We start from the raw sequence: 23,997 nt of genomic DNA, 5'->3' as shown, positions 1-23,997 counted from the left end.
AATCCTTTCTTTATCAACAAACTTTTCTCTCTCCCATATCTCTTACGTTTGCAAAGTTTGAATAGTGTAGCATTGAAGAGTTTAAAGACAAGAGGAGGTCAAGTGGGTGGGTAGATAAGGAAATTTTCTTTTCTTTGTGTGGGGGAATTCCTTCCAATCGTCCAGCCCCTCCTAGGGGTGTCAATTGGTCCAGTTCTCTAGCGGTTCCGGCTCTAAGATATCAAGACCATATCCGGACCAATAAGCTCACCGGTTCCAAATCTAAGATGTAAGACCATTAAGTCATGGGTGGTCCGGTTCTGGTTCTTAAGCGGGTCCAAATATTATTATAATGTAGAGCCCAAAACAAGGACAATAGGAGTTGCTCTAGAAAAACGGTAGACGTTCCAATGTGTCAATGTATATACTATCATCTCATGTGAAAAGTTATGTTAGACTTGAATTAATTTTGATGTCTACAACTTTCACATAATTCTTTATATTTAGATTTTGTTTACGTAGAAAAAGAGAAAGAAAGAGAGTTTAAAAATAGCAAACTACTATTATAATAATTCGTCATTTGTCATCATCAATTTGGTGTTTTGTGCATAAAGATTTCTATTGAAATAATAATCTATACATTGCTGTTGTTAGGTATGAGTGGAGATAATTCAAAGAACACAGCTTCCTAAGTTGTTTTTCTTTTGTATGACATCATTCGTCATATTTTATGAAATGGTAATCCAGTCTTGGTCATTTTTTCCGATTTTAACGGTTCCTGGGATCAGATGATAATCCCTATGTTCATCTTGGGTATTGGTTTATTTCGTAGTCAATTGACTATTATTATTTTTTTAGAGTTAAAATTAGTCCAAAACTTAAAATTGTAAATACTTTTGTTTTATTGATAATTAATCTTTTTTCCTTTCATAAACCAGTAGATAATTAGATATTAAACAAAAATTATAAAATATAAATACTAATGGTGAAATATGGACCGAACCGGACTAAGCCTGAAGCCTCAAGTCAACCCTTAGAATTTCGCGCGTGAATAATATGCGATTCCTGTTTCTTAATTCCATAGAAATTTTTCCCGCCAGCTAAGTCGAAGTATGTAGCAATAATTAAGGGTGTATACGTCACAGATATGGCTTCTAACTTACACGTGTTATGTGTTCACTGGGTTAAAATTCATTGGTCAAACTGATCCTATTGGTGGTATTAGATCGCAACTGAGTAAGATAAGATCTTATTCGTCTGATTCAAGAGTGATCTCCACTTGAGATATGTTCAACTGTTTAATTGTAGTGTTGCGGTGCATGTTATACAAGTCCCAACATCTCTCTCCCTGGGGCTGGCCGGCTGGGGGCAAGGAGGACCTTGACATTTGCGTTCTCAACCAGGGTTTTAGTAATCGGTATCCAGATTGGTTAATACCGATACGATACCAATCCAGATCGGCCTGTACCAGACAATTTTAACTCTAAATTTGAATAAAAACTGATTTTATTTATATTTTACCTTTGGTCAACACCTTGGGATCGATATCATCACGGTCAAGAATCGATATTAATACAGATATGAATCGGATAGATCCGATACCAATTCCTTGAACCATGTTCCCAAGTTTGGTTTTAGTAATCAGTATTGCGATTGGTATTGGTCTTGATCGATATTGATACGATACTAATTTGGATTGGTCCGAATTGAACATTTTTACCATTAAATTTTGATAAAAATTGATTTTATTTATATTTTTACCTTTGGCCAATACCCCTGAATCATTATCGTATCGATCAGAAATCAATTTCGATTTCCACCAATAATAATACAAATCAATGATACTGATTCCTTGAACCATGGATCAGTACAACTAAGCATTTCATGGGAATTCCCAACTGGGTAAGGGTTTTTTTTGGGGATTTTTCAATCATTTTGTTTTTTTTTATTTCTGATGGTCTTACCGTAGGATAATATAAGAAATAGTGAAAAGATCCTCTCCATTGAGAGTGGGATTTGGGAAAAAAGATCCGGTCAATCTGGGCAGTGTGCAGCCATGTGCAGCACCTGAGTGAGGTGGTGTACATTTACCACCTTACTCCTATTTGGGTAAGGCGTTGGAAAAAAGGTAAAGCGGTAAATACATAGTGCCTCACTCAAGTGTTGCACATGATTGCACGCTGCCCGGATTGACAGGAGCCGAATCCGGGATTTGGTGTGGTTCCACAGCCCATGGATGGTGTGGACTCGAAGACTTAAGTACAACTAACCATCACCTTTTTAAAAACACATATGCACTTATTATATATTTTTGGAATTGGGCTCACGTTGACCTAGGAGATTGGCTCCCAACTGTTTACATGAAATCCATCCATGTGGGTCCCATAAAATGGATTCCATCTGAACAACAGCTGGGAGATAGATACCAACAACCAAATTAACCAAGGCTTCAGCTCTACTATATAAATATTCCCCTTCTTTATTGGATCTCCAGTAAACCTCCACCGCTTTCCGGCTTCAAAACTTCCATCTTCAATGGCCGCCATTCCTCTCCCCGTGAAGGTTTCGTCACTGAAGGGACACTTCACCAATGCTTTCCCATTCAAAAAACCACTCCTCTGCCAGAACAATAACAATACGTTAGAGCTTGGAACAAGAAGAAGAACACTACCAGTGGTAGTAGTCACTCGTGCCCTGTCTCAGACAAATGAGTCCATGATGGCGTCGATCATCACCGATCTCGAAAAAGAAGAACAACAAGAGAAGGTGTCAAAGGAAGAGAGTGATGCGAGGAAACTTGCAGAGTGTTGGCGTAAGATCCACGGCGAGGACAATTGGAATGACATGCTTGACCCTATGGATCCTTTCCTGCGTTCCGAACTGATACGATACGGCGAGATGGCTCAAGCCTGTTACGATTCTTTCGATTTTGATCCTTACTCCAAGTACTGCGGTAGCTGCAGATTCAATCGTCGTAGATTCTTCGAAAGCCTTGGAATGAAGAGTTTAGGCTACGAAGTGTCTCGCTACATCTATGCAACTGCCAACATTAATCTCCCAAATTTCTCCAGGACCCAACGGGTCGATCCAGACGATCCGATCTGGTCTCGTAACGCTAACTGGATCGGATACGTTGCCGTATCCAACGACGAAACCTCGGTACGGCTAGGGCGTCGCGACATAACTATCGCATGGAGAGGAACGGTGACAAAGCTCGAGTGGATCGCCGATCTAATGGATTACCTCAAACCACTCTCAGCCGATAAGATTCCTTGTCCCGATCCGACGGTCAAGGTCGAATCGGGATTCCTCGAACTCTACACCGACAAGGACGAGAACTGCCGGTTCTGTAAGTACTCTGCCAGAGAGCAGATCTTGACGGAGGTGAGGAGATTGATCCAACGGTACCCAAAGGAAGAACTGAGCATCACTATCACGGGGCATAGTTTGGGTGCTGCACTGGCGGTACTGAGTGGGTTCGATATCGGGGAAAACGTTTCACATCTGACGGCGGACGGTCAATCCGTACCGATCAGTGTGTTCTCTTTCGCTGGGCCTAGGGTTGGAAACGTACGGTTCAAGGAGCGGCTCGAGGGTCTTGGGGTGAAGGTGTTGAGGGTGGTGAACGTTCACGATACCGTGGCAAAGGTTCCTGGCCTGGTTTTGAACGAGCACGTGCCAGAGTTCTTGCAGAAGATGGCGGAGGGATTACCCTGGTCTTACTCGCACGTGGGAGTCGAGTTAGCGCTCGATCATAAGAAGTCTCCTTTCTTGAAGGACACCAATAACCCTCCCAATTTCCATAACTTGGAGGCTCACCTGCATTTGCTCGATGGGTTAGTCAATCTTTTCTCTCTTACTTACAGTGACCGTACTTGACGTCAAGTACATCTAACAAAGGAGGCAGAAATGACTATTCTACTCTCTACCCGAACACACTGCCCGAGGAATCTGGATTAGCTACCCACATGGAGATAGGTGGGGACAAATCTGACCCCTCCATGGGGCGTGGGTCCCACACCCTAAAGGCGGGCCCCACACCCCATGGGGGGGTTCAGATCTATCCCCACCTGTTCCCATGTGGGTTCCATGTGGGGTCCACCTCCCTCTATTAGATGTACTTGACGTCAAGTACAGGCAGTGTAATTGAGAGGATAAAAATTCAGTTACATGCATAGTTTTGAATCGTTATCCCTTTCAATTTGTTGTTCCCTCCAATTCTTCCAATTTTTGGGGGTAAAAATGACCACTCTACCCTCTGACCGAAAACACTGCCCAAGGTGAGGTCCACTCTCCCTATTAGAGGAATTGAAGGAATTGGAGGTGATAATTATCCTCTTGAAAATTCTATATATACGACCAGATCATGAGTTGGAAGTTTCATAGTTCTTCTTCCTCCTCTTTGTGAAAATTGTAACAGGTTCCATGGAAAAAGCAAGGAATTTAAGGCTTCTAATAAAAGGGACATTGCTCTAGTGAACAAGTCTTCAAATTTCTTGAAAGATACCCACGCAGTGCCACCCAATTGGAGGCAAGACGAGAACAAGGGGATGGTGATGAATGAGGAAGGAAGGTGGGTACAACCTGAAAGGCCAAAACTTGAAGATCATCCAGTTGATATTCACCATCACATGAAGCAATTGGGTCTAGCTTCTGATTGATTGATAGAGAAGTGTAACATATACATGGCTCAGATCTCTCTCTCTCTCTTCTCATTCCCCTCAAGGCCGGTTATTTATTTAACCCATCTTTGTTGGAGTTTTGTGGTTTCAAAAGCTTCAAACCATCCCTCTTCCTTTTTAGTCTTTAGTTCTTGTAGCTCGATCATATGTATTTTAGTTTTAAAATGCGTTTTTGTGTAGTCCTACATTGATTATTTTCAAAATAGAAGCATAGTTGATAAATCAGGTTTTCACTCAAGCAAGTCACCCAAGTCGAGTCAAATGTTTGTAAAACCTGATCATGGTTTTGGTCCAAAGTAGAAAATATAACCAGATGAGAGAGAAGACAAAAAATAAAGTTAGCCGTTGTTGACATCCAATGCATTCTAAAAAATGCACCGCGTTGGACAACGCTCATCCAGCTTTGGAAAAACCTTATTCGGCATTGGGAAAAAGAAATTCGGATACAAATTCATCCGCCAAAAAAAAAAAAAACCAACACATACAAGGCCTGGCTCACCTTAGTGTTTGTGTGTGACAATAAACCCCAAACCCCCAGAGACAAGAGAGCATAGTGAGTCTTTCTTCCAAGGAACCCTAGCCTTGTAGTTCCTAGTACACAATATTGACCATCACTCTACTTTCTTCCATAACTAATGTAAGACTAAAGATTTTTTACCATTTTTCTTTACAAGAAGCAACATCAGGGAGGTCTTGAGTTTAAACATTGTGGGAGGCAAAAACAAGAGATTTTTTCCTTATGAGTTAAATTTTCTTGTGCTTCCTAGAAATCTAACAGTGGTTGAAGGGGTGTTACTATTTGGGATTTCAATGGGATATTTGTGGAAGCAAGATGTAAACCTGGACGTAGTTATTCAGCTGCATCTATGAAAGCCGAAGCTTTGAGAGATGACATCCTTCTAGCCAGAAGCTTATCCATTCAACAGTTATATATGCTGTTGCTTTGATGCGTTTCTCTTCCTTCTTTTGATAAAAAAAAAGGGAAGCAGTTTTCTGTCCGGGAGTGTGGCCTACGCCAACACTCCCATGTTTCTATCTCTCTCCACCTTAAACAGGGGGATAGAGGTGTCTTTTCAAATGGGGAGGAGAGAGATAGACTCATGGGAGTGTTGGCATAGGCCACACTCCCGGACAGAGAACTTTCTCCCAAAAAAAATAATAATAAATTCAACTTTCCTTGGAGCCTACATATATAAAAAGGAAGTTTTAAGCATAGTTGGTTGGTAGCTTCCAAATAGAGTGCAGCCTCGCACGAGGTCATACTTTGTACCTTTGTACCATGATTGAGGTAGCTGCTAGATAGAGGGGAGCTGGACAGTGGTGAGGGCTTTGAGAAAAGCTAGAAAAAGAAGCAATCGGCTAGTGGTAAGTCTAAGAAGTCCGACAAAGACCCGTCTCATAAAGTTTTCCTCGTGATGATTTTCTATTAGAACTATTATACAAGGCATATATTGTAAGACTAAACTGTAATACAGTAATAAGTAAAATACCTGTTATCAGTACTGAGACACGAACCAGAGAGGAAAACTTGTACAGCACGAACAGGAATAGTCACGAATAGGATGAGTTGAGTCGTATCTGACAGATATTCTCCTTAAGGTTTTAGATGCCCCCACTTCTGCAACGGGGTTGACCTTGCACCTAACCATCCAAGATGAAACAACTCCTAAACGTATAGGTTGCAGAACCTGATACGAGTGCTGAAGGATACCAAACGGCTATACTAGCCCTCTACTACTAAAGAAAATACAGTAAAATTGGTCTCTGAAACGGACTGTTGCAGAGACAATTCGTTTCTGTTGTGTACAAAATGCAGGCAAGACTTTGTATATATATAGTAATGGAGTACCCTTTCATGAAGGAATATATCCATACAAATATAGGTGAACGTACGTACAGACAGTACGTATTTCCATCACGTACAGGGAGGAGATGTATCTATACATGAACCACGGGTGAACCAAACCGAGCTTTAAATAAAAAATTAAAACTCAAAAATGTAAAACTTCTACTTATTAAAAATAAGGTTTTGCCCACACCCACACCCCGACCCCGACCCCAACCCCGACCTCGACCATGGCCACGGCCCTGCCTGGCTCCGCTCGGCTCGGCTCGGCTCGGTGCACGTGCGCGTGATTCAAAAGCACCCCGAGGACCCCCCACACCTTAGAGAGTAGGGTGACCACCTCTCCAAAGGGCTCACACCTTAAAGAAACAATCCTATATATATACCCCTCAAGTAACTCTCCCACAACCAATGTGGGACTATTTTTGAGCTCAACTATTGCCTTTTACATACAAGAGAGCACAACAAATTCAAACAAAATATTGGAGGGAAATAAACAAGAGGGAATGAACAAAAGTCACAAATTTGAAACTTTGATAAAATGTGCTTTTTTGAACTAATGCCTTTGACTCAAAAAGTGCTCTTTTTAAAATAATAATATAACAATTCCCCCACAAGTTTTAAAATAGTGATACATAATGAGTGATAAGTATATTAGACATAGTAGGACACATCGTTGTAGGTGTCTTCAGGATTTGAACCTACACTAGGTCTGATGAACTACGCTACAAAGTACGGGTGAAGTCAGGCTTCTTGAACCTTTCCTCATCGGTGTAGACGACTAGTTCACTAGCCACATCTTACTTGTCGACCGTTTATCATATCCCTTTTATAAAGATGGACATTTTTAACTGGCCTTGTCACCTATCTTGGTCTCACAGATGTTTAGAGAATTCGCCTATAAAATTCTCATCAGTAGGCGGCCTCACCTCTTACATTTATTTAGGTCAGTCCATAGTGTGCACCACAGTTAACACACCCCCACATTATATGAGATCCGACTTGATTAAGAGTCTATAAAACTCATCCTCCTTTCTTTGTGGTGGTACTACTTTTCCTATTTACGTAAAATGAGCTAAAATGTAGTAGTACTAGACAGATCATCTAGTGATTTCGTTTGTACCCTTTGAACCTAATTCAGGAATATACTTCTTCACATAGGTTGGGTGTCCATCACATGACCTATGTCATAGGCCTTAAACTCATTCCCTTAGATGAATCATGTATTAATTTTGTAGGCAACGGTTTTGTAAAAACGTCAGCTAAATTACTTTCAGATTTCACAAAGTCAATAGCTATTGTCCCTTCATTAATATACTGCCTTACAAAATTATGTCTTAGGCGGCTATGACGTTTCTTTCCATTGTATACTTTATTCTTAGCTTTAGCTATTGCCGCTTGATTATCACAATGAAGTGATATTGAAGGCAATGGTTTTGGCCACAATGAAATATCTGCCATCAAAGTTCTGAGCCACTCTACTTCAGTCCCTGCTTTCTCCAAAGCTATAAACTTAGCTTCCATGATGGATCCTGTTCCACAGGATTGCTTTACCGATTTCCACGAAATCGCTCCACCTCCAAGTGTGAAAACATATCCACTAGTTGCTAATGTTTCTTTGGTATCTGAAATCCAGTTAACATCACAATAGCCCTCTAACATGGCTGGTTTTCCGCTATAGTGTAGACCGTAGTCTATCGTTCCCTTTAAATATCGTAATAGTCTTGTCATGGCATGCCAATGCTCTATACTTGGATTATGAGTGTATTGACTCAATTTTCCAACTGCTAAAGCGATATCTGGTCTGGTGCAGTTCATTAGATATGTAACTGAACCAACAATTTGTGAATATTTCTTTTGGGAGACAGGTTCCCCCAAATTCTTTTGTAAAAAATAATTAATGTCCAAAGGTGTTTTAACCGCTGATAAATCATAATAATCATACTTCTTTAGTATGTTTTCGACATAATGGGATTGGGATAATATAATCTCCTTTTCTTTTCTGATGATCTTAATTTCAAGAATTACATCAGCCTCCCCCGTGTCCTTTGTATCAAACTTAGACATTAAGAAACCTTTAGTCTGCTTTACAATGTCTAAACTTGTCCCCATTATCAACATGTCATCTACATAAAGTACGATAAACACACCTTTGCCTTTATAGAACTTGCTATACAAGCACCTATCAGCATCATTTATGAGAAAACCATTCGATACAAGTACTGAATCAAGTTTTTCATGCCACTGTTTCGGAGCTTGTTTTAGCCCATAAAGTGATCTAACCAACTTACACACCTTGTGCTCTTGTCCAGGCACAACATAACCTTTCGGTTGCTTGATGTATATTTTTTCTACCAAGTCGTCATTTAGAAACGTTGTTTTCACGTCCATTTGGTGTATAACCAAATTATACATAGACGCAATAGCCATCATTACTCGTATAGTAGTTATTCTTGCTACCGGAGCAAATGTGTCAAAGTAATCTATATTCTTCTTTTGTCTAAAGCCTTTTACTACTAAGCGGGCTTTAAACTTATCTAGTGATCCATCTGGTTTCAATTTCTTTCGAAATATCCACTTAGTGTCCAATACTTTGGAACCCTTAGGTAAGTCAACTAATATCCATATGTGATTGGCTAGAATAGAATCTAGTTCACTTTTGATGGCCTCTTTCCAGAACACGGCATCTCAAGATGTGACCGCTTCTTTATACGATAAAGGATCCGTATCTAAAAAGTAGACAACCCAATCACCATCCGAAAAAGTAGCTTTCCTTTACCTCTTACTTTTCCGTAATTGACTTGAATCAATAGATATAGGCTCAATTTTCTTTGACACTTCTTGTCCAAAAGATGATACACTACTATCAACCTTACTTTCTAGTAAGTTAGACTTAAGAGGAAATACATTCTCAAAGAATTCTGCATCCCTTGACTCCATGATGTCATTTTCTTCAAACACATCATCTATGGTTTTAATAATCATAAATCGATATGCAGTACTGTGTGCTGCATATCCAACAAAAATACAATCACATGTCTTTGGTCCTAGTTTCTTTTTCTTTGGTTCTGGTATAGCCACTTTGGCTAGACAACCCCATACCCTTAAATGCTTTATAGTAGGCTTTCTTCCATACCATAGTTCAAAGGGTAACAATCCCGTTTTCTTGTGCAAAACTCTATTTAAAATATAACATGCCAATAAAATGGCATCCCCCCATATGTCTAGGGGTAATCCTGAGCTTATGAGCATTGAATTCATCATTTTCTTCAATGTTCGATTTTTTCGTTCTGCCACCCCATTAGACTCAGGTTGATAAGGGGTGGTGGTCTCATGAATAATACCATGTTTCTCACAAAACTGAGCAAGATTAGAGTATTTGGTACCTTTATCAGTTCTAAGTCTTTTCACTTTCCTCCCTACACTACAAGAAAACTCATTTTTGGCAACGGTTTTTTTTCGTTGCCAAAAATCCAAATCCGTTGCTAAATATGTTGGCGACGGTTTTCTGAGCCGTTGCAATCACCATTGGCATAAATGGCGCAGCCAAAATTAGGCGACGGAATAAGGGGTTCCGTTGGGAAAAATGTAATTGGCGACGATTAAAATAATACCGTTGCCCTAAACCATTCTTTAGCAACGGTTAATAATAAACCGTGGCCGAAGATAATAGTATGGCGACAAAATAAAACATACCGTTGCAGAAAACCATATTTTTAACAACGATATTAACCGTTGTAAAAAAAAAAAAAAACCGTCGCTAAGGGCGATATGGTAAGGCTTTTTGGCAACGGTATAAAAAAAACCGTTGCCAAAACTGAGATAACAAAAAAAAATAAATTTAAAATCAATATATTTCCTGTAATTACATTAATATACTAGTCCATATGAAAAAAATAAAATTAACCATACATCCAAATAAGAATACATTTCTTAGACTTCACTTTAAAAAACTAATACAATCATAATTAAAAGAACTCATGACTCTAATTACACTGTATTACCTTCATAGACTTTGCACTGCTCATCAAACATCAACTGGGTTTATTTTGCAAAACTCATTCAATGGATCAAAATGGTGCGCTGTACAATAGTTTCAAGACAGCATCACCAGCTTGGGAATCAACTCTAAGAGATCTCCTAGATCGGCCATCCAAGAAAGGTTTGTTCATAGCAATCTCTGGTGTGGAAACCCATCAATATGAGAAATCCATCTTCAGTTCTAAGCCAATCTGATTGTATCACTGTACCAATTAAGAGTCAGTGTACCATTAAAACTAAATTTCAGAATAAAATGACAAAGCTTCATCTATCTATCTGCTGAAAATTGAAAGCTTTGTATGACTAGCTTTAATCTCTTATAGCTTAGACTAGTCTTGATACTACAAATTCATTACAACTCAACAAGCAGCCTCCTTGTCATTGACTTGTGTGCAAAAAATCTAATAGGTAATATGATTCAAAAGCATATCAAAAGATGAAAACAGTAAAGATCCAATGATACCTTATCCAATGTAACTACCATAGGACAGCAAGGATGAATCAAAAGATGAAAAACAGTAAAGATCCAATGATAGCTTATTCAATGTAACTACATACGACAGCTAGGATGAATCAAAATATGAAAACAGTAAAATCCAATATATGATAGCTTATCCAATTGAACTTGGAAGATGACAAAATTTTGAATGTAAGCTCTTAGCAAGACAATGTCTTGCAATTCCACTTTTCCATTCTATATCACAGGTTAACTCATAATTACTAATGTTTCCTCACAAGTCAACCCAATTCTTTTCCAGCTCTTCCCTTGTACATCTACCATTACCAACTTTAGCTATATCAATTATTTAAAGTTACCATAAGTTGTCTTTGTTCACTAACAAAAGCATCCAATTGACCTTCTGGCTTCCATCATCTTTTGACTTGTTGGTCTGCTCCCAAGTGCACTCGATTCATCTCGTCTCTTATTCTGTCATGCTAGCCATCATTACTTCATATATTTCTACCGAACAACTTATATTTGCAAACAAGAAAACAGAGAGTAGCACATTAGGATTTGAATATCCAGAATCAAATCCGTATACTTGACGTAAATATACATCAGATACAAGACAAATTCAAATATTGGATATGCTAATTCCAGATATTAGCATATCCACTTCAAAATCGATCCATTTCCATCCAAGACAAGTTTGGCTGCCAACATTCCAACTAACTTTGCACCAATGACAAAAACCACTCCCAAGTATCCGACTACTTACAAATGTAAGGATCAAGGATTAACTTTGCTTTCATAAGCAAGCTGAATATCCCACCTCAACCATTCCAACTAAAAAAAAAAGAAAAGAGAAGAAAAAGGAAAGAAGAAACACGAAGAAGCCGTTTGAACAAACATTTGATGTAATCAAAGCCATTAACTACCCATCTTGAGGGCATCATAGCCCAACCGCTTTATGTATTCAACTAATTTCTACAACTACTACATGTGGATATTGCTAAGCTCTTTTCCAAATGCACTGTAATATACTTGGACTCTTAAACTTCGTAAAATTAAGCATTCTGCTTCACTTTCACATCTATTTGGAAATGACCAGTTAACCACAAGTAATGGAAGAATCAAGTCCTCAGCAAGGCATTTCCTTCAACAGTGACTCTATTTAGAAATCAAAAGCAATTAAAGATGGTACTGAAGACGCAATAATCGCAAAAGGAACAACAACAACATCCAAGCATTATCCCAACTTAATAGGGTCGGCTACATGGATCCTATAAGAGAAAAAAAGGTAAAAAGAAGTAAAAATGGAGAGGGGGGGGGGGCAAACAACATCAACACAAATCTCTAAGGTATCGACCCTTCTTAACTATGTACCGCTTCTTAACTGCCCAACACTCTGCACTAGGTCTCTAAGAGGGGTGGATACAAACAACGGCAACACACAACAAAGACTGACTGACCGCATGGATCTTTGATCTCCAATCAGCTCTATTAGAGGTCATACTCGGGGCAAGGCCTAAGCTAAGCGTGTCTTTCTTCACTACTTCTCCTAAGGTTATCTTAGGCCTGCCTCTAGTTCTTTTGGTTCCCTTAAGGATCATGTCGCTCCCCTCCAGACTGGAGCCTTGGAAGGCCTCCGTTGGACATGGCCATACCATCTCAAACTATTCTCTCTAAGTTTATCATGGATAAAATTGCTAGAAGAAGTTATAGAACCATGCGGCATATAGTGACAAGCACAAATATAGTAAGTTCAAGCACAATTTCCAATACAAACAATAAGGAGATTTTACACAGTGACCATTTAAAAATACAAATAAGGTAGATGATTAGAGCAGCAATAGAAGAATTATCTTGTAGCATTCAGGGATTAAACACATAATCATAGGAAACTTACTTAAAAGGTGTATCTCCAGGATTTCTTTGATGAGTAATGTGCTCAAACTGCCTTCCATTTTTGGCTACAAAACTTGCTAATTTGTCTGCAACTTTCTTCACTCCAGGATCGCTTGGGGAAGGTGGTGATGCATGTCACTTAAAGAACTGATTAATACCAAGAGCATGAACAGGGAATGCAAATTACTCTTGTAGCAGGGTGTGCCACAGTTTCCAATTCTTTCATTCAACATCTCTTTCCACCAAGGTCAATAGAGACTTAAGACATAAGCTGCATTCATGAGACAAGAAATGTTCAAGAATGTTCTGTTTTCACCATTCATCACTTTAAGTCTTCATAAATTTCTTAGGAAACCCTTCAAAGCCTCTCTTGATCCCATCTTGGAGGTGCTTCCTGGAAAAGTTTTAACCATTAGAAAGACAAGCTTTGCTTCTTACTTGATTTCCCATGCAGCCAATAACTATGAATCAAACATGGGTTGTTGTTTAATAAGTTGACAAGCATTGACAACATTAAAATTTTCTTAAAATAAATCACAGTTTCATGAACATTTTGTAACTGAGACAAACATAATGCAGAGATTAAAAACCGATTTGGAACACACACGAGCAAACACAGTGCATGCAAATAATGAGAGATAAGCAAAGATCACTCACCAAGGGAAAACGAAAAACATTAATAGAATTATCAGAAAACGTATACTAGAATGAACTCCTAAGATCTTCAATGCAAGTTTGCAAGAAGATAAAATTGAACTTCAGACGGACTTGCAAGTAGGTCATGTGAATGCAAAATATATTACATATAAAATCTATTATCCAGAGCTAAATAGCACAACAGCCCCATTACTATAGAAGAAGCTTCGAGAAATACAAACATATAGGGCTGACTTGCCCATGCATTTCATTATATTCAGTGGATACATACCTAGTACAGAAGCAACATCAATCATTATGCACAAAAAGAAGGATGTCTATTGGATAACGAAAGCCAACCTAGTTAGACGCTCAGAGGAATGGAATTTTTTATCCAACAGTAAATAAGGTTGCTCCATTGCAACCTTGTGGTCTCGGGTTCAAGTCCAGAAACAGCCTATCTGCAAAGCGGGTGTAAGGTTGTGTACATTATGACCATCCCCAAACCCAGCAATGGCGAGAGCCTCATGCACTAGGTACGCCCTTTAGTAAATTTGGAATCTAAACAATTCTTTACTTTTGCAATAGAGAGAAAGCACAATAGGGAGAGCACAATGGAGAAAGAACCAAAATGCACTCAAAGAAGATAAAGGTATGTATTCAAGCAGTTATTACCAACATCCCCTTTACATGGCAATGGAATAGATGCATCCCTTGAACTTCCAATCCAACTCCTAGACATAGTTTCCACGTGTAACTGCTAAAAAGAAAAAATCCTTAATATTAAATGTCATTTTGCATATCTCCTTGTCATCCACTAACATGAAGAAATAATATGGTCAAGACAAAAGTTCAGCGATGAGATCACAAATAGAAAGCTAGACACAAGTGCATTGATCAAAGAATTGAGGAGCTATACTTACTCAGCCCTAGAGCTCTTCTCTCTTGCTTCGTGGTAATCTGCAAGCCCTAAAAGGGAGAAAAAAGAAAAAGTGTTTACAAGTTATAGTTTTGAATTTTGAATTTTTTTTTTGGCAGTACTATAAAATTCCACTTTTCTTCATTACCACCCTATCACATATTTTGATTCTTCTTTGCCACTTCAATTTGGAATCTACAAGGAACCCATCCTTCTGCATTCTTGAACTTGCTTAGGACTACCTCTAGCATGTTTGGAACCTCAACAAATAATCATGGTCCATGTTGTCAAGTCATCATCCAAGTTTGTTCAATTGCAGAAAATTCCTTTCCCTTAAAGGTTGTCTTTTGTCAAATATAAATGTTTTGGAGAATTGTTATGACTCTTTAAGAGTCCTTATAAAGTAAATCATTGTCAAGGAAAAGGCACAAACTTGTCAACCATATATTGGTGTTCAATCACTTCAAAAATTTCACGTACTTTTGACTTCCATGCTCAATATTACTGTACAAGGAGAAAGAGAAGAAGAGTTAATTAAAATAATGGGACAAGTGCAAGGGTTGAATGCTGTGTACCCTGGCCAGACAAATTTGATATTCTCTTCTAGTCTATACCTTACCTCATTCACTGTCCTTCTTAACTCTTTCTGGTGCTAGAGTAGGCTTATTAAAGGTTAAGTCAGGAACTCAGGCCTCTCTCTCTCTCTCTCCAACTTCATTGGTCCCTTTGAAAGAGCAGGTTCAGTAAATGCATTGGCTGTGTGACTTGTGTCCTCTTGTGAAGGCTATAGTATGAAACTGTACAAAAATAACTATAGCCTTTGTGATGACTGTTCAAACATTGCTGCAGGTAATATGGGCCTTTGTTTTCTTCTTTGAAAATTTAAGAGGGCAAGCTGCAGTGACTCAGTGAGAGAGGGGGAAATACAAGTTGAACTAGATGGGTCCTTTGGAAATAAAATCATACACAAGAGATTAATATGGAGGTGTCCACCTTCAATAGCAAGGGTGTGGGCGATAAAGCATGCTAACCCATGAAATGGATTTGACTTGCAAAATCAATTAACTTGGACCAGGCTCCCAGTCTAATATATAGCTTCTTGGATCTTGTAACTGAGTTACAAATTAAATAACCTAGAAACTTTGCGAAGAAGAGAGGAGGACAGAATTGCTTTTATTTCCTTTCTAAAGTCTCTGACCCCATCTATGATCTATTTCCCAGCTCCCAAATCCACCCCCTATTCACTCACCTTTACTTCCTAATCTCAAGCACAAGTACATATAATGCAGCCCCCTTGCTGATCAAGTACACATTGTGCTCTTTGCTAATCAAGTACACATTGTGTACCGAGTCTGTTAATCATCTTTAGGAGGGGTATTTATGAACCCACACACTCACCCCCAGCCCTTGCTGCCCCTACATACAGTCACACACTCACACACTCACCCCCACCCCTTGCTGCCCCTATACACACTCACACACTCACCCCAGCCCTTGCTGCCCCTACACAGTCACACACTCACCCCCACCCCTTGCTGCCCCTATACACACTCACCCCAACCCCTTGCTGCCCCTACAGACACACCCACACACTCACCTCCACCCCTTGCTGCCCCTATACACACTCACACACTCACCCCAACCCTTGCTGCCCCTACACACTCACACACTCACCCCAGCCCTTGCTGCCCCTACACACTCACACACTCACCATACCCACATGTTCCCATCACCATGAAATTCTCCACCATCCAATCCAATCCAACTCAACCCCAACCATTTCCCTGCTTGTTCCATGACATCTAATTACTAGAGCCGTTGAAGAATAAATTGTTGGTTGGGGTGCCCCAACTGATTTGCGAGAGAAACCCTTCATTTAATAACCAACTATGAATTTGGCACCTTCTTCCTCAATTTACTGTTCTTTAAAAATGAATTACTCAAAGCATTTGATCACTAAAATTAATGGTTGGATCATAAAACAGAGCTGGACTCACATGCAACTAAGAATGAAGAAGAGAATATCTCCTCTGCTGTTCCTCCTATAAAAATCCATTTTTTACAGCTTTGGGTGGCCAGTGGATTGGATTGCAAGTGACCTTCAGGCTCTCCCAATCTTTCCCAAACATGGCTTTTTCCACCCCATAAAAAACAAGAATTCATAAGCCCACTTCTGCAACTTGCACCTCATCTCCCCAGTTGGGGAGAAAAGGCATTATCAAAAAGAAGAAAGGTGATGAACAAAGTAAAAGTAAAGTAGTGAATTGCAGATTAAATTTTACACACATTAAATAAAGGATAAAGGGAAAACGTAAAAGTGAAGCAGATTTCTTCAATTATATTTCCATCTTTCTAAAGGAGATCCTAACTGTAACAAGAACTGGTAGGAGAAATCAAAAGACAATAATGAGTGAATCAAGAATCATTAATCATCTTTATTTCTAATCACAGTTATATATTTATAAGAAAAATAAAAACGACATTACCAGAAAATAAACACAGAGCTAACCTTCAAGAATGGGAGAAGAGTAGTAGAGGAGACAAGTGAGATACACAAGTGGAGGCCGTTAATTTCAATTTCACCATTTCTTCATTCCTATCAAGAGGTAAGAACATAGAAATAGAAGAAGAAGACAAATGATACTAAGAGAAGCAACTAGAAAATCAAACACAGAAATAGAAGAAGATCATCAAGAGGATGAGAATACCTAACCCGGCTTCCTTCCTCAACTGACTGATTAATTCCCTGGATAACAGCCAAAAGAGAAAATCGATAGAGAGATAGAGAGAAATCTATACTGATTAAAAGAAAAAGGATAAAGAGAGAGATAGAGAGAGAAATCAATACTGGTAAAGAACAAAAGATAAAGATAGAAATCATACCTTGCAAAGGCGTCGAAGAATGCCGAGAGGACTGCATAAGATAGGAGTCAGCCAACCTCCCCGACGGGCTTGCGATGATTCCACAAAGAATGGGGCGCGTGGGTAGCTCAGAGAGGCGAGATGTAGATCCTTGGAGGATAGGGTTAAGGTTGAACAGAGTAAGATAGAGGGTTTCCAAAAGTGAGAGGGAGAGTAAGAGAAGAAAAGCCAGATAGATCGAGAGGGACAGATAGAGAAGAGAAACTACGAGCGGGAATGTTTTGTTTTTTTTGGTAGAAGAGCGGGAATGTTGAAAGACCAAAAAAATAAATACAATCTCTTACAGTAAAAAATAATCCGTTGCCCTAAGTGATATAAGGCGACGGCTCTTGTACAACCGTTGGCCAAAATTGATATAAGGCGACGGTTCTTGTAAAACCGTTGGCCAAAATAAATATAATCTCTTACACCTTAAGTGATATAAGGCGACGGTTCTTATAAAACCGTTGGTCAAAATAATATAACACAACGGTTTGTATTATGTTGTTGCTACAAATCATATTTTTCGTAACGGTTATAGAATAACCGTTGTATTAAATATTTTTTTACAACGCCAATATATTTTTCGTCGCCCTAAATGAAATTTGGCGACTCTATATTGGTGCATGTTGCTATAAATCATATTGGGCGACGGATTATATATTACCGTTGCTATAAATCATATTGGGCGACGGATTATATATTACCGTTGCTATAAATTAAATAAGGCGATGAATGGTAAACTACCGTTGCTATAAATATATATTTGGCTACGGTAAAATTTTTAACCGTCACCAAAAATGCTTTTTCTTGTAGTGCTACTTGATTTTCCACCTCTGCCTTATAGGATATAAAAGCATTACTTGCTTCATCCTTTGACTTAAGAAGGTAAACCATGGTAAATCTAGAGTGGTCATCTATGAATGTAACACCATATTTTTTACCTCCTCTAGATTCAAGTGACTTATAGTCACAAAGATCACTATGCACCAAATCAAGAAGGCCACTTTGTCGTTCCATTGACCTATGTGGTCTTTTAGTGAATTTTGCCTCCACACATGTGGGACACTTTGTCAACGGTTGCTTAATATAATTGTCTATTAAGCTTTTCTTATACATATAAGAAATGTAAGATGCATTGCAGTGACCTAATCTACCATGCCATAAATCATAGTAATCAATAAGGTAAGCAGAAGAAGCATTTGACTTTTCTTTTATTATATCAGAAATACTTAGTACAAACAGTCCATCACTTAAATACCCTTTGCTCACAAATACATCATTTTTCAGAATTACAAGCTTGTCAGACTCAAAAAGTAACTTCATTCCTGCCTTGTTGAGAAGTGACCCTGAAATAAGATTGCGTCTTATTTCCTGCACATGTAGCACATTGTCCAAAACAAGTGTCTTTCCTGAAGAGAGTCAATGCAATTTTTCCTTTGCTGATAACCTTGGTTGACTGAGAGTTGCCCATATAGACCTTATCATACAAAATAGAATAACTCAGAAAAGAGTTTCGGTCTCCACAAATGTGCCTTATAGCACTTGTGTCAATTATCCAGTCATTTGATTTTTCAATCAAAAATACTTCGGTTATCATTGCTGCAAAGACTTCCTCTTCAGCAAGATTGACTTTTGTCTTATCTGGCAAAACCTTCTTCTTGTTTCTGCAGTCTTTCTTGAAGTGACCCTGTCACGCCCCTATTCCAGCCAAGGAATATAATATCATATAAAGGGTGACTAGGACGACGCGTGTCATCCTACTAAACCGCCCGGATCACTGACGCAGTGTCCCAACGCACAGTCATGATCAATATTAACACAATATAACATTAGATCGCGGAAAAAGGAATATTACATTCCAAGGATCAGTAGTATTGCGGAAGCGTATAAATCGAATAGTTACAAATGGTCAAAGGCTAGATGATAAATACAGTAATTAGTTACATTTCCAATGACCATCTAATAACTATCAAAAATGGTATTACAGTAAGTATTTCACCATAGGCCTTAGCCTCAAAAGTAATCAAAAAGGGATCGAGTCCCGAATATCCTCACGGCCCGTAGGCACAATCATCGCAAGGACACCCGTCGCCATGTTCCTCAAACACGGCCACCGGTTCCTCCTCACCAATCTCATCGTACCCCGAGGGCTGCACTCCAAGTCCAGCGAGATATCCGTCACCTGCATCATAATCTAAAAAGTGTGCGCACGAGGGGGTTAGCTCCACTGAGCCAGTGAGGGGATGGGGATGCACAAATACGCAATTCACATAGTCCAATGATGCATGCACATGTTAAGTCCATTTTTCCACCTAACAAACAACTAAGTCAATGGCATATGCTACTGTGACAACTCGGGAGACACTGTGGGTCACTTAACTTATCGCCACAATGAAACCTCAATTGTCACGTGGGACCTACGCCGATCGAAGCCTCCAAGACCACTCAGTGGCAGACCCCCGATAACCAATACTACCATGACTGGCCTCTCCCACCTCCACGAATCCGATTGTACTCGATTACCCAACACCTAAACCCCTGTTGGTAAGGGTCGTAGCATAAGGGTGTGAAATCCTAGCCACAATATACTACATGCAAGTCCTATCGTCCCGAGAGGTAATCCGGGCGCATCAACTTTTCATCTGGTTTAGTGCCCGGTTACCAGCACGGCACGGCGCATACAGTTCAACATGACATTCAACAAAATTTCTTCATAAATGTATATAGTGTTCGGGGTTCGTGCAACGTTACCCACCGGCACCGAGACCCATCAAGGTACAACATTACCAATCATCATTATAACAAATAGATATAAAATTATGCAATATGCGCAAACATGCTTATTAATTATAATGAGTACATAATATATAGTGCAATAATAATAACAAGCCCAAACAACCAAACCCACTCACTACGTATACGCCAAGCACCAAGATTATCAGTTGTCGCCTCGATCAAGCAATAAGCCACAAAATGAATATATTAACCTATTCAAAGAGTGAAATAAGGTTAAACGAGCGAAGGGAAAGGATCCCCAAAAGGTCTCCCATAAACACTTAAGTATAAGGTTTCAGAAACAAAGTGGTTGCAGGAGTGGTTTCATGCCAAAATTCTGCAACCACATGTAAATCCTAGGAAACCGGGGGTTCGGGACAGTTTTAGTCAAGGTCGGATGCAGATGTGGTTTCAGAAAACTGAAGCCGAGTGTAAATCCGACCTTCACAGGGGCTCAGGACAATTTTGGTCAAGGTCGGATGCAGATGTGGTTTCGAAAATGAAACCGAGTGTAAATCCGACCTTCACGAGGGCTCAGGACAATTTTGGTCAAGGTCGGATGCGGATGTGGTTTCAGAAAACTGAAACCGAGTGTAAATCCGACCTTCACAGGGGCTTAGGACAATTTTGGTCAAGGTCGGATGCAGATGTGGTTTCGAAAACTGAAACCGAGTGTAAATCCGACCTTCACAGGGGCCTTCACGGGAAGGTAATTTCGGGTGATTTCTTGCAGTCCGAACCCACATGTAAACGCTCACACCTTCGGTCCAAAATCGAAGGATTCCCTCCAAGGACCCCATTTCAAGTGGTTTTAAAGCACAAGGACTTCTAGGAAACTCCATCCTAAGCTCATTAGGGTCCAACCTTAAATCTCTCAAATGGCAATGAGAACCCTTACATTAGAGCTCATAATGGAGTGAAATAACTCCACCATAGCTTGGCTTTAATGCTCCATCGACTCCCTACCCTCAAGATGAGAGAGCTCCACGATTTATGGCCCAAGAGATGGGGTCTCCACCTTCCTCCAAGCCTCTCTCTCCTTCCTCTTTATCTTTCTCTCCTCTTTCTCTCCTCCACGATTTAGGGTAGAAGAGAATGATGAAGGAGAAGTAATGTTCTCTCTCTCCCTCTTGGACTCATTTATAATAAATGGGTATTTGGGGTACCTCTAGTCAAATGGGTCATGAGGCCTAATGGGTCAACCCATTAGTCCTATGTGGGTAAGTGGATGGAATAACCCATCATTGGGTCAATAGGTTAAATGGGCCTGCCCACAACCTCAATTAGGGAAAAGCCCATTCTTAGATGGGCTCAAATGAGATGGGTATAAGTCCCCAATGTACTTCCTAAAGGTACGCGGGACCCGAACTTAAATTATTCCCTTCTCTCATGAAATAGCTCGAGCGGTTCAAGCCCGGACCCGCACTTCGAGGTTACCAAGGGAAGAATAATTAATAAGACTTGAGGCTAGAACTTACCTTTCCCCTGTCATGGTTTATTACCCATGACCCGAACAACCATCGCCACAATGCTAAGCTCATCACCGAATGAATTATCCAACGAGGTGACGGTCCAGGATGCTCTCTCCTGAACTCCTCGCTTCCCGGGCTGGTATTTGGAGGGTAGTCGACGAAGTCGCCGTCAACGAACTTTCCCCACTGGCGGTTGAGGAATCTTTCCTCCACAGGCAAACCCGTGCTGTGGTCAACGATTTTGTAGCTAGGTTTGACCATCATGGAGAACAGGTCACCAGCATACATGGCAGCGGTATCTACACGTCACGAGAAGAAATGATATTTAATTATATCCCGGGGTACGGGTATAACATCCCCCCCACCTTATAAGAAATTTCGTCCTCGAAATTTGACGTACCTTGTAGATAGGCAAGAAAAGGGTATTTCGCCCGCATCTCTACCTCTGCCTCCCAAGAAGCTTCCTCTTCCGGATGGTTGCACCATTTTATCTTCACATAATGAATGGGCCGGTTGCGAAGATGAACAACCTTGCTGTCCAAAATCTTTTTAGGCAGCTCTTTATAGGACATGTCGGCCACAAGTTCTGGTGGTTCATGCGTCAATACATGGCTTGGATCATGGACATACTTCCTCAACATGGACACGTGGAAGACGTCGTGCACACCTTCTAAAGATGGAGGGAGTGCTAACCGATATGCCACCGGTCCAATCCGTGCAAGGATCTCAAAAGGTCCTATAAATCTCGGACTCAGCTTGCCCTTCTTGCTGAAACGCATCACCCCTTTGGAGGGTGATATCTTAAGGAACACTTTATCGCCGATAGTGAACTCAAGGTCTTTTTGCCTCAAGTCTGCATAACCCTTCTGCCTGGACTGAGCCGCCTTGATCCGCTCACGAATCAAGTCCACCTTCTCGCATGTTGCCTGAATCAACTCGGGTCCAAGAATACGCCGTTCACCTACTTCGTCCCAATATAACGGTGTCCGACACTTCTTCCCATACTGAGCCTCAAACGGTGCCATGCCTATAGTAGCCTGGTAACTGTTATTGTAAGCAAACTCAATAAGTGAGAGATGCTCGTCCCAGCTGCCCTGCATATCAATGGCACAAGCTCGGAGCATATCTTCCAATGTCTGAATAGTCCTCTCCGACTGTCCGTCGGTTTGAGGGTGGAAGGCTGTACTGAAACTCAACAGTGTACCCATTGCCTTCTGAAAACCACCCCAGAACTTAGATGTAAATCTGGGATCCCGATCGGAGATGATGCTCACAGGAACTCCATGCAGACGAACTACATTATCAATGTACAAGCGAGCCAGCTTGTCCATCGAATAGGTAATCTTAGTGGGGATGAAGTGAGCCATCTTTGTCAATCTGTCGACGACAACCCATATGGTATCGACACCTCTAGGCGTGCAGGGCAACCCGGTGATAAAATCCATGGTAACATGCTCCCACTTCCACTCTGGAACAGGCAATGACTGTAAGAGGCCATGAGGTCGCTGTCTGTCCGCCTTCACCTGCTGACAAGTAAGACATTTTGCCACATACTCAGCCACATCCCTCTTCATTCCACTCCACCAGTAATATTCCTTCAGATCTCTATACATCTTCGTACTACCTGGATGAATAGAATAGGGAGAGTCATGGGCCTCAGCTAACACTTCCTTCCTCAACTGAGGGTTACTAGGAACACATAGCCGTTGTCTGAACATGAGAACACCACTCTCTGTTAAAGAAAAATCCAGTTCCCGCTGCGTGTCCCCCTTGATAGCCTCAATAACCTTTTGAATCTCCTCATCAGAAGCCTGGGCTGATTGAATTCGCCCTACCAGTGTGGATTGTACTGATAAAGCTGATAGAGATAAGGTAACACCATCAACCAGTAATTCCAGGTCCATCCTTCTAGCTTCCTCAATGAGTTTCTCACTGACTGCTAGTGATGCCAGTGACAAGGACTGAGATTTCCGGCTCAGCGCATCCGCTACTACATTTGCCTTGCCTGGGTGGTAATGGATAGTACAATCATAATCTTTCAACAACTCCAACCACCGTCGCTGCCTCATATTGAGCTCCTTTTGTGTAAAGAAGTATTTGAGGCTCTTGTGATCACTGTATATTTCGCTCTTCTCACCATATAAATAATGTCTCCAGATCTTCAGAGCGAAAACCACAGCGGCAAGCTCCAAATCATGGGTTGGGTAATTCTTCTCATAGTCCTTCAATTGTCGAGAAGCATAGGCTACTACCTTCCCATCTTGCATTAGAACACAACCCAAGCCCAATTTAGATGCATCACTGTAGACTACCATCCCTCCAGTACCATTAGGAATGGTAAGTACTGGAGCGGAAACCAGCCTCTGCTTGAGCTCTTGGAAGCTCTTTTCACA

The 23,997-nt window shown here is 40.4% G+C and overlaps 1 protein-coding gene across 1 annotated transcript; it reads left to right on the top strand.

Moving 5' to 3' along the window:
* Positions 1 to 2,514: 2,514 nt before the first annotated feature.
* Positions 2,515 to 4,682, top strand: LOC122648533 (phospholipase A1-Igamma2, chloroplastic-like). The gene is made up of 2 exons (XM_043841747.1): positions 2,515 to 3,815; positions 4,400 to 4,682. The coding sequence occupies exons 1-2, from the start codon at positions 2,515 to 2,517 to the stop codon at positions 4,638 to 4,640; spliced, it is 1,542 nt and encodes a 513-aa protein (XP_043697682.1). The 3' UTR covers positions 4,641 to 4,682.
* Positions 4,683 to 23,997: the final 19,315 nt, after the last annotated feature.

Source organism: Telopea speciosissima, chromosome 1, assembly GCF_018873765.1.
Source record: "Telopea speciosissima isolate NSW1024214 ecotype Mountain lineage chromosome 1, Tspe_v1, whole genome shotgun sequence".
Taxonomy (NCBI): domain Eukaryota; kingdom Viridiplantae; phylum Streptophyta; class Magnoliopsida; order Proteales; family Proteaceae; genus Telopea; species Telopea speciosissima.
The sequence above is the reverse complement of the archived record's forward strand: the minus strand, read 5'-3'. Positions and strand labels throughout refer to the sequence as shown.

Excerpts from the sequence above, each read along its gene's own strand:
- LOC122648533 (XM_043841747.1), top strand. The coding sequence starts at position 2,515 with ATGGCCGCCATTCCTCTCCCCGTGAAGGTTTCGTCACTGAAGGGACAC. Across the intron at positions 3,816-4,399 it reads CACCTGCATTTGCTCGATGG|GTTCCATGGAAAAAGCAAGG; the intron begins GTTAGTCAATCT and ends AAATTGTAACAG.